This window comes from Phyllobates terribilis, unplaced genomic scaffold (assembly GCF_046119375.1).
Source record: "Phyllobates terribilis strain yellow unplaced genomic scaffold, ASM4611937v1 Scaffold_7__3_contigs__length_470593459, whole genome shotgun sequence".
Classification (NCBI taxonomy): Eukaryota; Metazoa; Chordata; class Amphibia; order Anura; family Dendrobatidae; genus Phyllobates; species Phyllobates terribilis.
Window position 1 is genome coordinate 157,484,348 of NW_027362767.1, and position 13,539 is coordinate 157,497,886.

The 13,539-nt window shown below is 48.7% G+C and overlaps 1 protein-coding gene across 1 annotated transcript in view; it reads right to left on the reverse strand.

The window, feature by feature from the left end:
- Nucleotides 1–13,039, reverse strand: part of RHBG (Rh family B glycoprotein) — a 66,072-nt gene extending 53,033 nt beyond the window's left edge. Inside the window, exon 1 of the mRNA XM_073639500.1 lies at nt 12,741–13,039. Within this exon, the coding sequence (XP_073495601.1) occupies nt 12,741–12,918 (178 nt within the window). The 5' untranslated portion in view covers nt 12,919–13,039. The remainder of the gene's footprint in view (nt 1–12,740) is intronic.
- Between the last annotated feature and the right edge of the window lie 500 nt (nt 13,040–13,539).

The following is a 13,539-nucleotide window of genomic DNA, read 5'->3' on the forward strand; positions in this document are numbered from 1 at the left end:
AAGCAGTGTGGTGGTCGCAGACAGAAGGCGGGCAACCGTTCCCCGTAACACCAACACTAGGGACGTTGCCAGTACAACCGGTAGGTCTTCCAGAGTCTGGAATTTTTTTAAAGACTCTGCTGATAACCCCAAAAAGGCCATTTGTACCACCTGCCAGGCCAGCATCAACAGGGGTGACAAAACTACCAGCCTGACCACCACCAGCATGATCAGGCACATGTCAGCAAAGCACCCGACTTTGTGGGGTGAACCCCAGGGTCCACGACCAGTGTCAGCGGATGTCACCACTGCTTCTTCCGCTGTTGTGCATGTAAGAGAACCCCCTGTTGTGCGTGCAAGGCAATCCCCTGTCCATACTGCATGCAAAGGTGCCCCCTCCTCTCAGTCTTCACTTGTTATGGCAGTTTCTCAAGAAACAGCATCAACGTCCACATCCACGTCCCACCGCAGTGTTTAATTGTCCATATCCCAGACCTTTGAACGAAAGCGCAAATTCACAGCCAACGCCCCACAGGCCACAGTCCTAAATTCGCACATTTCACTACTGCTTGCGTTGGAAATGCTGCCTTTTAGGCTGGTGGAGACGGAATCCTTCCGCAACCTTATGGCGGTGGCCGTCCCTTGGTACTTGGTCCCCAGCCGACACTATTTTGACCGGTGTACCATCCCCGCACAACACAAGCGCGTGTCCCAAAACATCTGCCGTGCCCTCAACAACGCAGTTACTGGGAGAGTCCACCTGACAACGGACACGTGGACAAGTGCTTGTGGCCAGGGACGGTACATCTCCCTGACGGCACACTGGGTAAACATAGTGGAAGCCGGGACCCAGTCGGACCTTGGGACGGAACACATCCTCCCCACACCGAGGATTCAGGGCCTTATGTCAGTCAGAGTTGCCTCCACAGTGTACAGCTCCTGCGCATCATCCTCCTCCTCCTCCTCATGTTCAGCCTCCATCTCAGATATCACCACATCAGTTACAAGCTGGAAGCACTGCAGTACTGCCTCAGCCAAGCGGCAACAGGCTGTGCTGAAACTCATAAGCTTAGGTGATAAACCTCACACTGCTTGTGAGTTGTGGACAGCTGTGAAAGAGCAGGCAGATCTGTGACTGAGACCGCTGAACCTACATCCAGGCATGGTCGTGTGTGACAATGGCCGTAACCTGGTGGCGGCTCTGAGGCGAGGCGAGATCACACACGTACCATGCCTGGCTCATGTGCTTAACCTCGTGGTTCAGCGGTTTCGTAAATCGTACCCCGAGTTGCCAGATCTGCTCGTCAAAGTACGCCGCCTGTCAGCTCATTTTCGGAAGTCGGCTACAGCTTCCGCCGCCCTTGCTGTGTTGCAGCAGCGTGTGCAGCTTCTGGCACACCGACTGGTGTGTGATGTCCCCACATATTGGAACTCTACCCTCCACATGTTGCAAAGGATTTGTGAGCAGAAGAGAGCAGTTGTGGAGTACCAGCTGCAACAAGACCGTCAATATTCAGGTCAGACTCCACACATAAGACCTCAGGAGTGGACCTGGATGTCTGACATATGTACCATCCTGACAAACTTTGAGGAGTCCACCAAGATAGTGAGTGGCGAAGATGCCATCATTAGCATCAGCATCCCACTTGTCTGTCTTTTGCAACGCTCTCTGCAGAGAATTAAAGAGGAGGCAGCCAGAGTATGATGAGATGGATCAAGAAGCCATATCGGGCGATTACACACAGCCCAGCCTCATCTCATCCCAACGTGCATTGGGGGACAATGACGGAGAGGAGGGGGAGGAGGAGGAGGAGGAAGAACAGGAGCTGGTATCATGCGCTGTAGACGGTAGTGCCTGTACAACTGTCATACCGTCGGTTCAGCGTGGGTGGCCTGAGGACAAGGGGGAGGAGGAGGAGAGCTTGGTCAGTCGTCATCTTGGTGAGGACACGGAAGTCTTGCCCGTTACCAGTCTGGCACGCATGGCTGACTTTATGTTAAGCTGCCTTAACCGTGACCCTCGTGTTGTCAAAATGTTGGGTGACAGTCTTTACTGGTTGGTGACACTTTTAGACCCCCGCTACAAGGAGAACTTTCACTCTCTTATTCCTGAGGTGGAGAGGTCTACAAAAATGGGGCAGTACCAGAAGGCCCTTGCTGCAGAACTGTTAAAAAAATTCCCACCTGAACACGCTAGTGGCAGAGGTCACAGTGCATTGTCCAACCAAGGCGTACAGGCGAGAGAGATGCAACTCCAATCCAGCAGAGGCAGGGGAACACTGTCAACATTCTGGGACAGTTTTCTGAGACCCACCCAGCTTACAGGCCCTGAGGCGCGGGGTACTCTCACAAGGAGTGGAAAGTTTCAAAAGATGGTGAGGGAGTACCTTGCCGACCGTACCAGTGTCCTCCGTGATTCCTCTGTGCCTTTTAATTATTGGGCATCCAAGCTGGACACTTGGAATGAATTCGCTCTGTACTCCTTGGAGGTCCTGGCCTGCCCTGCCGCTAGCGTGTTATCGGAGCGTGTTTTTAGTGCCGCTGGTGGAATTATAACTGATAAGCGCACTCGCCTGTCAACTGACAATGCTGACAAGCTGACCCTTATCAAAATGAACAAGGGCTGGATTGGGCCAGACTTCTCATCACCACCAAATGACAGCAGAGTAACATAAAGTCAAATCCACTGTGTTATTTCGGGAGGTGTATTCACATGCACCGCTTAACACCCACACATGGGTATATGTGGCACTCCTGAGGGTTCAGTCGCCACATGGGTACTGCACCTCAGAATGAGGTGTGGTATCTCCTCTCCAAGGTAAGGAAGGAGCACCACACAGGACCCCAAGCACACACTCAACACTACACCACTCCAGTTCTGCAGGGGGCCTAAACAGCACCATAGTGCTGCCCCGGGCCGGAATGGAGGAGTTGGGGGGAACCAAAGTTAAGGGGAACCATGTAGTGAGTGAGGGTGGAGGAAGCACTTTACTTTAGCACTTAATAGAATCATATATAGCAGGAGGCCATTTTAATAACCGGGTCTTTAGTCGTGGGTCTTTGGGATGACAGGTCAGCACAAGGCTGCAGCCGCCTCAGGGTCCACGGTTCCCGGTCTCAGGCCTCGAGACGGGGGATTGGGGCAGAGTTATAACCGGCTCTGTCCCCGGTCAGAGTCCAACCAAGAAGGCCCAGGAGGGGAGCAGAGGAGTTAGGCTCCACAGGCGAAAGGATCTCAGGGGGTGCGGACGGAGTGGAGTCGCCACCTGCATACCTTATTCTGTCTCAGCCAGAGAGACCCTGCCGCAAGAGGGGGTACCGGTCCCCTATTATCTGACCTTGCACTTCACGTCTCTGTCGGAAAAATCCGGAGGCTTATGTGGATCCCAGGGGGATACGGACGGAGCGCAGTCGCCACCTGTATTCCCTAATCTGAGTTCATCCAGAGGGACCCGGCCTTACGCCAAGTTCTCACCACTAGTAACCAAGAAGGGCACCCAGTCGGTCCGGGAGCTACACGCTACCCATCAATAACATCGCAGTACCCGTACGGGACACAGTGGGGGACACAAGGCGGGAGAAGTTCAACTAGAGAGGAACACTTTAGAGCAGGGGTCCTGCCAATCGCTCCTGAACTACCTGGAGTGTGCTGAACCCCACCCTGGCGGCCGCAGCTCGCCATGTGACAGCAGAGAGAGAAGCTCTGAGCTGAGAAAACACTACCGTGAGTAAAGACTTGGATGACTTCAAACGCTGCCTCTGTCTGTTCTTTCCTCCGCGGCTCTGCACCCGCCAACGCTCTATTCTGCATCCCTTCTCCTACGCTGCCCTGAGGCCCCGCTCCACCTGTGGGGAGCTGCACCAACTAAGTTGCCTGAAGATCGGCCTCCGAGGACTGTAGCAGCGCTGGTGATTCTCACCAGACACCATGGGTGGCTTCACGAACTTTCCCCTTTCCCATACACCTTTCCCCCATTATTCCTTGCTTTTAAGAGTGACCCCAGGGTACGGGCCCGGGAGCTGACCACCGCGACATCCCCCCAAAACTAACAGCAAGGACCGGGCGCCAAGTTGTCCCCATCCCATGGGTGCGTCATATACGCTTCCTCATTTCGGCTGTTTTTTGCTCTTCTCCTTATCCTCAGCCTCCACCACCACTATACCACCAGGGTGACCGTGGTCCGTGTTGCCAGCATTGCAAGTTCCTCCGTCCTAATTTTTGGCAGCTTTTGCTTAGAAGGCATAGGCAAAGACTATGGGAGAACCACTCCCCAATAATGGGAATAATGTTTTTAATATGCTGTAGTGCATGGCTCTTGTAAGGGGCACTAAAATCGTCTTGTTAAGCTACTGTGACCTCCACGTCTCTTCCAAGGGTCATTGATATTGTCTTTTTATTCCACTGGGACCTCTACGTCTCTTCCAAGGGGCACTGATATTGTCTTTTTATTCCACTGCGACCTCCAGCACTCTTCCAAGGGGCATTAAAACCATCTTGTTAAGCTACTGTGACCTCCACGTCTCTTCCACGGGGCATTGATATTGTCTTTTTATTCCACTGTAACCTCCACCACTCTTCCAAGGGGCATTAAAACCGTCTTGTTAAGCTACTGTGACCTCCACGTCTCTTCCACGGGGCATTGATATTGTCTTTTTATTCCACTGTGACCTCCACCACTCTTCCAAGGGGCATTAAAACCGTCTTGTTAAGCTACTGTGACCTCCACGTCTCTTCCACGGGGCATTGATATTGTCTTTTTATTCCACTGTAACCTCCACCACTCTTCCAAGGGGCATTAAATTCGTCTTGTTAAGCTACTGTGACCTCCACGTCTCTTCCAAGGGGCATTAAAACCATCTTGTTAAACCACTCTGAACTCCACAGCTCTTCCAACGGGCATTGCATTTCCTCCTAATTTTAGTCAGCATTTGCTTTTCAATGCATAGGCGAACACTAAGGGAGACCCACTCCCCAATAATGGGTAGAAGGTTTTTAGTACGCTGTAATCCACATCTGTTTCAAGGGCCATAAAAAATTCCTCATAATTTTTGGAAAGCCTTCCATTCACTGCTTAGGCCAACAGTGTACAGGAGACCCAGTTGCTATAAATGGACAAAAAGGTTTAGTTAAGGCCCTCTGACCTCCATGTCACTTCCAAGGGGCATTGGCGTGCCTCGAAATTTTTGTTAGGCATTGCACTCACTGTATGCCCTATAACTGTGTAGCCGAACCGCTCCTTTTGGTACAGAAACATATCCAACAAGACATGTGTGGTTGACTGGCCTGATATTGATGTGAATGGTCCCTGTTCCTCCTGCTCTTTCTCCTTTGCCACCATCTCATCCATCATTCATCACCTGAAGCTTTGTTTTAACGGGAGTCATAGAACTGGGATAGTAGCAGGAAAACATCCAGCACATGCGCTTGCATTCCAAGGAACAGAAAGCTAAGGAGATGGATGGCCTCATGATCATGAATAATTTACTCGTTGTGTAGGAGGCCGACCACTGCTGCTGTCTACCTTCTGAACTTTGTGTTGAAGCCTGATTGACCCAGGACCCGCAATCCTCTATGTCTGGAGGACGTGTTGCATCCATCCCAGTGTCCAACTGTGTCCCGGCTTCCACAATATTAACCCAGTGTGAAGGCATCAGTGAGATGGACCATCCCTGGCCACATTCACTTGTCCACGTGTTTGTGGTTAGGCTGTCCTTCCCACTAAATGCACTGGGGAGGGCACAGGTAATGTTTTGTTATGCGCACTTGTGTATAAGGCGCACTGGGACAAATAGGGGCGGCTGGGGACCGAGTATGGACACCCGGCTGCCACCTGGTGGCTGGGGACCGAGTGTGGACACCCGGCCGCCGGGCGGCTGGGGACTGAGTATGGATACCAGGCCGCCGACGCAGCCATGACGTGGCGGCCAGCGTCTGCCTCCACAAGCCTAAAAGGCCTCATTTCAAGTGCAAGCAAGCTAGCAGTATGGTATTGCAGCCTGGGGGTGGGTGGGTGGCAGGCTGCACACTTAAGCTTGCATTCCAAGAAAACAAAGCAGATGCTAACTTCTATCATCATCATCATGCTCCTCACCTTGGCACTCTCAACTCTCCTGATGGAGAAGCCAGGGCCCAACGGAGGAGTCTCTGGTTGTCTGGTGGGCTCGTCCAATGCTGCCCTAAAGCAGGCCAGGCTAAGAAAAGTGTGGGGAAGGTTCCCGGGACAAATAGTGGCGGCTGGGGACTGAGTATGGAGACCCGCCGCCGACGCAGCCATGAGGTAGTGGCCAACTTCGGCCTCCTCCAAACTAAAAGGCCGCATTTCAAGTGCAAGCTAGTAGTATAGTATTGCAGCCTGCGAGTGGGTGGGTGGTTGGCTGCATATTTGCGCTTGCATTGCAAGGAATGGGGGAGGTACAATTGAGCACTTCCCTGGGACAAGGACTTGCACGGGGATAGTTGCAAGTCTGCATCTTCTGATGCGGCAAGGATCTCTTCTGATGGGCACACTTTTAGGCAGTGACCTGGGTGTCAGAGATGCTTCCAGGGGTCTTCCCCATGCTGTTCCCATGTCTTTTCAGCACTGTATGCATGTGTCACACAGCACATGGCCAGATAAGATTGTAAAATGTTAAAATGACATTTCCCGGCAATACAAAAGTGCAAAAACGCATAAAAAATGCTACTTTTGAACATAGCCCAAGGTGTGGAGGAGTATTTTTGTTTTTGGTTATTTATTTTACCTTATACACAAGTATTTAACCTGGAAAGGAAGTTCCTTAACATATTTCACAGGAAAGCAGTTTCAGTTTCGTTTTTGAACGTTTTATTGTGAGCCCGTAAGAGTGGCTTAATACCTCTGACCACGTTGTTGACAGCAGTGACCTGGGGGTCAGAAATGCTTCCTGGGGCGATCCCCATGTTGTTCCCATGTCATTTGAGCACTGTCACTATCATTTTGGGCAGTTTTTAGGCTTTCTACAGACTGCCGGGGGTGCCGCCGCAAAAATGCTCGGGTCTCCCATAGACTAACAGTAGATGGTGGCCCGATTCTAACGCATCGGGAATTCTACAATATGTATGCGGCCGACCGGACGCGACTAATCAGCGAAACAGTGTTTAAATGGGTTGTGCACTTCTTTAAATTAACCCCCCAATGTATCCCCCCGGGGCCCCTAATGAATTTTGTAATTACGTCATGTTGTCAATACTGCTTGTGACAACATCGCTGACCACGCACAGCCAGCACGTAATTCCCCCGGCTGCGCCAATATCGCTAATTGGTCGCGGCCGGCGGCCGCGACCAATCAGCGAACAGTGTTAATGAGGACCGGGGAGCGGCACTGCCTGTGCGGGTACTTCCTCTGCGATCAGCCGGGTGATGACCGGCTAGCGCCGGTCATCTCCCGGCTGCATCGCCGCTGACCTCCATGCGGCTACCGTCGGGAGATCAGCGGCTAGGGCCACTGATCTCAGTCCCGACGGCAAGTGTGAAGGGAGGACCGGGGAGCGAGGCCGCCGGTCGGGGTACTTCTGCTGCGAGCAGCCGGGAGATGACCGGCTAGCGCCGGTCATCTCCCGGCTGCGTCGCCGCTGATCTCCCGACGGTGGCCTGCGTGTTTCAAACCCGGCGCCAATTCGTGGCCGGACTGCGCTCGTTGCTAATTGGTGGCGGCCGCCGGCCGCGACCAATCAGGACAGTGGTGTTTTAAATTTCGCTGATTGGTCGCGAACCGTGTTAGTGAGGACCGGGGAGCGGCGCCGCCTAGGCCGCTGGTCGGGGTATTTCTGCTGACCTCCGTGCGGCAGATGAGCCGCTAACGGCCGGACCAATCAGCGACGCGGGATTTCCTGGACGGACAGACAGACAGGATAAGTCGATTATATAGTAGATTGGGCTCGTTGCTCGGGTCGAGCACCCGAGTATCACGGTGAGGTCGGCCCGAGCTTCGAGCACCCGAGCAATTTAGTGCTCGCTCAACACTAGTGCGTTTCCAAATCAAGTCCTATCAGTTTCATTTCTACATTTCTGCTTTTTTTTCAGTCAAGATGGGGTGCAGAGTATACATTAATGAGAATGAACTTTTTAGAATTTACCAAATGGCTGCAATGAAACAAAGAGTGAAAAATGTAAAGGGGTCTGAATACTTTCCGTACCCACTGTAATATATATATCTAGATAGATAGATAGATAGATAGATAGATAGATAGATAGATAGATAGATAGATACGGTAATTTTATATTTCTTCACTTTCTGTTTTAGTTTGAACTCATCAATAATTATAGACTAAACACCCACTATGGTAAAGAATACAACTACTATAATACTTCTCCCTATGTACAAGAATATTACTACTATAATACTGCCCCTATGTACAAGAATATAACTACTATAATACTGCTCCTATGTACAAGAATATAACTACTATAATACTGCTCCCTATGTACAAGAATATAACTACTATAATACTGTCCCCTATGTACAAGAATATAACTACTATAATACTGCCCCTATGTACAAGAATATAACTACTATAATACTGCTCCCTATACACAAGAATATATCTACTATAATACTGCTCCCTATGTACAAGAATATAACTACTATAATACTGCTCCCTATGTACAAGAATATAACTACTATAATACTGCCCCTATGTACAACAATATAGCTACTATAATACTGCCCCTATGTACAAGAATATAACTACTATAATACTGCTCCTATGTACAAGAATATAAGTACTATAATACTGCTCCTATGTACAAGAATATAACTACTATAATACTGCACCTATGTACAAGAATATATGTACTATAATACTGCCCCCTATATACAAGAATATAACTACTATAATACTGCTCCCTATGTACAAGAATATAACTAGTATTATACTGCTGCTATGTAGGAGAATGTGATTAGTGAGTGTGTGTAGTGCTGGATGCTTTCCCTGTAGATTATTTGTCGGTCAGTGGAGCCGCTGTGTTCTCCGTGTCCTTTCCTTTAATGATTCATAATGGCATCCAAGTCTAGTTTTTGGATTTGCTCTGTTCCTCTCAGCGATGATCTGCAGTAACAACCTGTTAAAATCTATCAGGCATGAAATGTCCGGAGCAGAGCGCTTCTTAACCGTAACCTTGGTCGAGAGAGGTCAAAGGAAAACACAACTGTCTTATTTGTTAGAGAGACAATGATTTTTTGCTGAGCCATGTATCTAATCCCATCATGCGTGATACTGTCAGCTGAGCTTTGTATCTAAGCCGATCTGGCATGAGCTGGTCACATCCATGGATTTGTCATCCTGAGTGATGGCTTCACATGTTTCCATTCACTGACAGCAAGAATATAGTTTTTTAAATGGCGAAAAATTAAAACTGTGAAGTGTATTAGAAACACTGTGACTTTTTTTCCCTCTTATTAAGGGTGTCAATAGTGACAGCTGATGATTTTGCTGTTAGGGATCTAGTCCATTTTCTGTTCACCTCTCTCCGCCCCTCGGATGAATGACACAGTTTTTTCTCTTTAATGCCAGGTCTGGTTTTTCAGGTTGTGTCATGAAGATGGAAGGTGCCTGTGAAATCTCACAAGTCTTTCCATCACTGTAGAACCTGTCGCTGACAGCCGGCCGTGAACTTCACTTTACTTTTCTTCCAGTTGAAAGATTTCCAAATCCTGAAAAGTCCTGATACCTTCAAGGTTCTACAGGCCTACCATTCAATAAATAATTGAACACGGGACCACCAGGGGTCATACACTTAACCATTGGGCCAGCATTGGCTCAATACTAAACAAGAGGGCCATTGGGGAGTGGCTGCTCAAGCCGAGGACCACAACAGAAGTGCTGCTCTACCACAAGGCCACCAGGGCCTGAGTGCTTAACCACAGAGCCACCTGGGAATGGATATTTACCCACAGAGCCACCAGTGACTGGTTGCTTAAACACCAGGCCACCTGGGAATTTTTGCCTTACAATAAAACTACCTGGGTTTAATTGAGAGGACTTAACTACTGAGCCACATGGGATTAGATGCTTAAACACTGGGCCTCCAGGAACTAGTTGCTTGACAAAAAGGCCACCACAGAGTGGTTGATTATCCACAAGACCATTATGTAGTGAATGAATTACTATGAAACCATTGTAAGAACATGAAATGGCCATACGACTACCAAAAGGACTAGATGCTTAACCACATGGCCACCTGGGACTAGATATCAGCCGAGAGTGGTTTCTTAACCACAAGGCCATCAGAGAGTCATTGCAAGTCACTTTTGAATGGATGCTTAACCACAGGGCCACCAGGGAATAGTTACCTAACCATAGAGCTACATGAGATGCTTAACCACAGAGCCACCAGGATCCATAGAGCTACATGGGATGCTTAACCATAGGGCCACCAGGGAATAGTTACCTAACCATAGAGCTACATGATATGCTTAACCACAGAGCCACCAGGATCCATAGAGCTACATGGGATGCTTAACCATAGGGCCACCAGGGAATAGTTACCTAACCATAGAGCTACATGTGATGCTTAACCACAGGGCCACCAGGGAATAGTTACCTAACCATAGAGCTACAAGAGATGCTTAACCACAGGGCCACCAGGGAATTGTTACCTAACCATAGAGCTACATGTGATGCTTAACCACAGGGCCACCAGGGAATAGTTACCTAACCATAGAGCTACATGTCATGCTTAACCACAGGGCCACCAGGGAATAGTTACCTAACCATAGAGCTACATGAGATGCTTAACCACAGGGCCACCAGGGAATAGTCACCTAACCATAGAGCTACATGGGATGCTTACCCACAGAGCAAGCAAGGGGTTGTTGCTTAACCATGGAATCAACAGAGTGCTTGCTTAACTCAAGGACACCTGGGACTAGATGCTTGACCACAGGGCCACCAGGACATAGTTACCTAACCATAGAGCTATATGGGATGCTTAACCACAGGGCCACCAGGGAATTGTTACCTAACCATAGAGGTACATGGGATGCTTAATCACAGGGCCACCAGGGTATAGTTACCTAACCATATAGCTGCATGAGATGCTTACCCACAGGGCCACCAGGGAATAGTTACCTAACCATAGAGCTACAAGGGATGCTTAACCACAGGACCACCAGGGAATTGTTACCTAACCATAGAGGTACATGGGATGCTTAATCACAGGGCCACCAGGGTATAGTTACCTAACCATATAGCTACATGAGATGCTTACCCACAGGGCCACCAGGGTATAGTTACCTAACCATAGAGCTACAAGGGATGCTTAACCACAGGGCCACCAGGTAATAGTTACCTGTCCATAGAGCTACATGGGATGCTTAACCACAGGGCCACCAGGGAATAGTTACCTGTCCATAGAGCTACATGGGATGCTTAACCACAGGGCCACCAGGGAATAGTTACCTGTCCATAGAGCTACATGGGATGCTTAACCACAGGGCAGGCAGGGGGTTGTTGCTTAACCATGGAATCCGCAGAGAGTGCTTACTTAACTCAAGGACACCTGGGACTAGATGCTTGACTACAGAGTCCCATGGATATAAATAGTTTACCACAGGTCCACCAAGGACTAGATGCTTGACAATAGGGTCATCACAGAGTGGTTGCTTGGAGAAATGTCCTCCAGTTAGTGAATATCTTGCTATTGAACCATTACAAGACCACAGGACTACCAGACAGTAGATGGAGTAGACATTATGCCAAGTACATGGGAAATAGGGTCACACAAGATTAGGCACTATCCCATGAGGTCCCTCAGGATTTGGAAACTACCCCATAAGGTTAGGCAGTAGTGAGTGCTAGTCTATGAGGCCAGGTAGGACTGGACACTATCCCATGGGGTCATTTAAGAGTGGACACTACGGTATCTTCCACAGCTGGAAGCTTTCCTATTGGGTCACCAACATTGGATACTATTCAAAGGAGGTCAACCAGAAGTGGATGTGTTTCCACCGAGTCACCCCGGGCTGGACTCTCTCCCACTGTGTCACAAGGACAGGTCACCAATGATTCGCCCCTCGGAGGTGGAGTACACAGCACTGAGTCTACGGAGGTCCGGATTTATTGGTCCAGGGGGAATTCACTGGAAATCTCTTTTAACCAAAATGGAAATTCTTACCGAATTTTCGAGGTGGACAATCCATATAGGATAACTCCATCTGTCCTCCATATTTCACATATCCTAAATAATATATATGAGGGCATGAGTGATTATAATTTTAGGAAGGGGTCCTACTTCCCTTCTAAAAGTGTCTCCAAATATAATGACTTGGACCCTGGCTCTTCTTGTATCGGTTCTCCATCGCTTCAATGGAGGCAGCAGTGGGTACATAACTGGCACCCAATAAAAGTTCACTTAAAAGTTCACTCATGAACTTGCTTGAAGGGGTTTTCTGTATTTTCTGCATGTAAAGCTTAAGCACTATAAAATGAAACTTTCTGCAATATCTTAGTAATATCTTTCCTAATAAGATCTCTGCTTGCTGTCACTGAACAGGAACATTCTTGTTTACCCACAGTTTGTTAAAACTAAGACTTATGTTACAATATATCAGCGCAGGTCGTATGTATAAAGACTGACGGATTGTCTCTAGACTGAACCCAGTTGTAACAAACCCTCAGTTCTGGTTTCCATTCAGTGACAGCAAGCAGAGTTAATATCTGCAGCAAAAAAACAAAAAAAGTGGAAAAATGACCCCGTGAAATTAAGTCTAATGACCCCAATAAACGAGTGATCGGTACTTACTTGGATAACGATAGTAGAAATCGTTCTCGTAGTCGGAGACGTTTTCGTGGTGCCAAGCGCTCGCGTCTGTTTCGTGGTCGTACCGCACGAAGATGGCGAAGAGAATGATAGTGATGGCTTCGAGGATCAGGCAGAAGAGGGGCAGCTTCACCCTCATGTTGGTGGCGTGAGTGCCCATGGTTGTTGGTAAAGGAGCGCAGCAGAGGAGGCAGAAAGTGAAGACCTATACGACTGAGACATTTAATGTCAGAGCTGATCCCGCCCTACACTCAGTACAGGACTTCCCTACACGGGACCCGGGCACACCCTCCACCCCCTCGCCACGACGTGTCTTAGCATATCTGACAATCCAAAGGTCTCCAAACCCGACACAACAGATGTTATATGGAGTCCGAAGCACAAAGTTCCTCCAACTACAAGACGAGCTTAGGTGCACGAGAACGTCAACTAACACACACCACAGGTTTAGATACAGCATCTCGCAGCACGCTGTCACTCATGGTAGCATTAGATACAATAGCTCAGCAGACAGGATCACACATCACAACATCAGCTTCATTCTACCTTCACTTTACAACCTGTCTACATTTATAATAGGTGATCAACAAGAAGTGAAAGTCGTGACATTGTGTAATATTGCCAGCTTCATAATCACTTATACACTTAGCAGGAAACATACCGCAGATCATTTATTATGGGTCATATATGAAAACTGTTACAATACTGCCCATATGTCCAAAAATATAACTACTATAACACTGCTCCTATGTACAAGAATATAACTACAATAATACTGCTC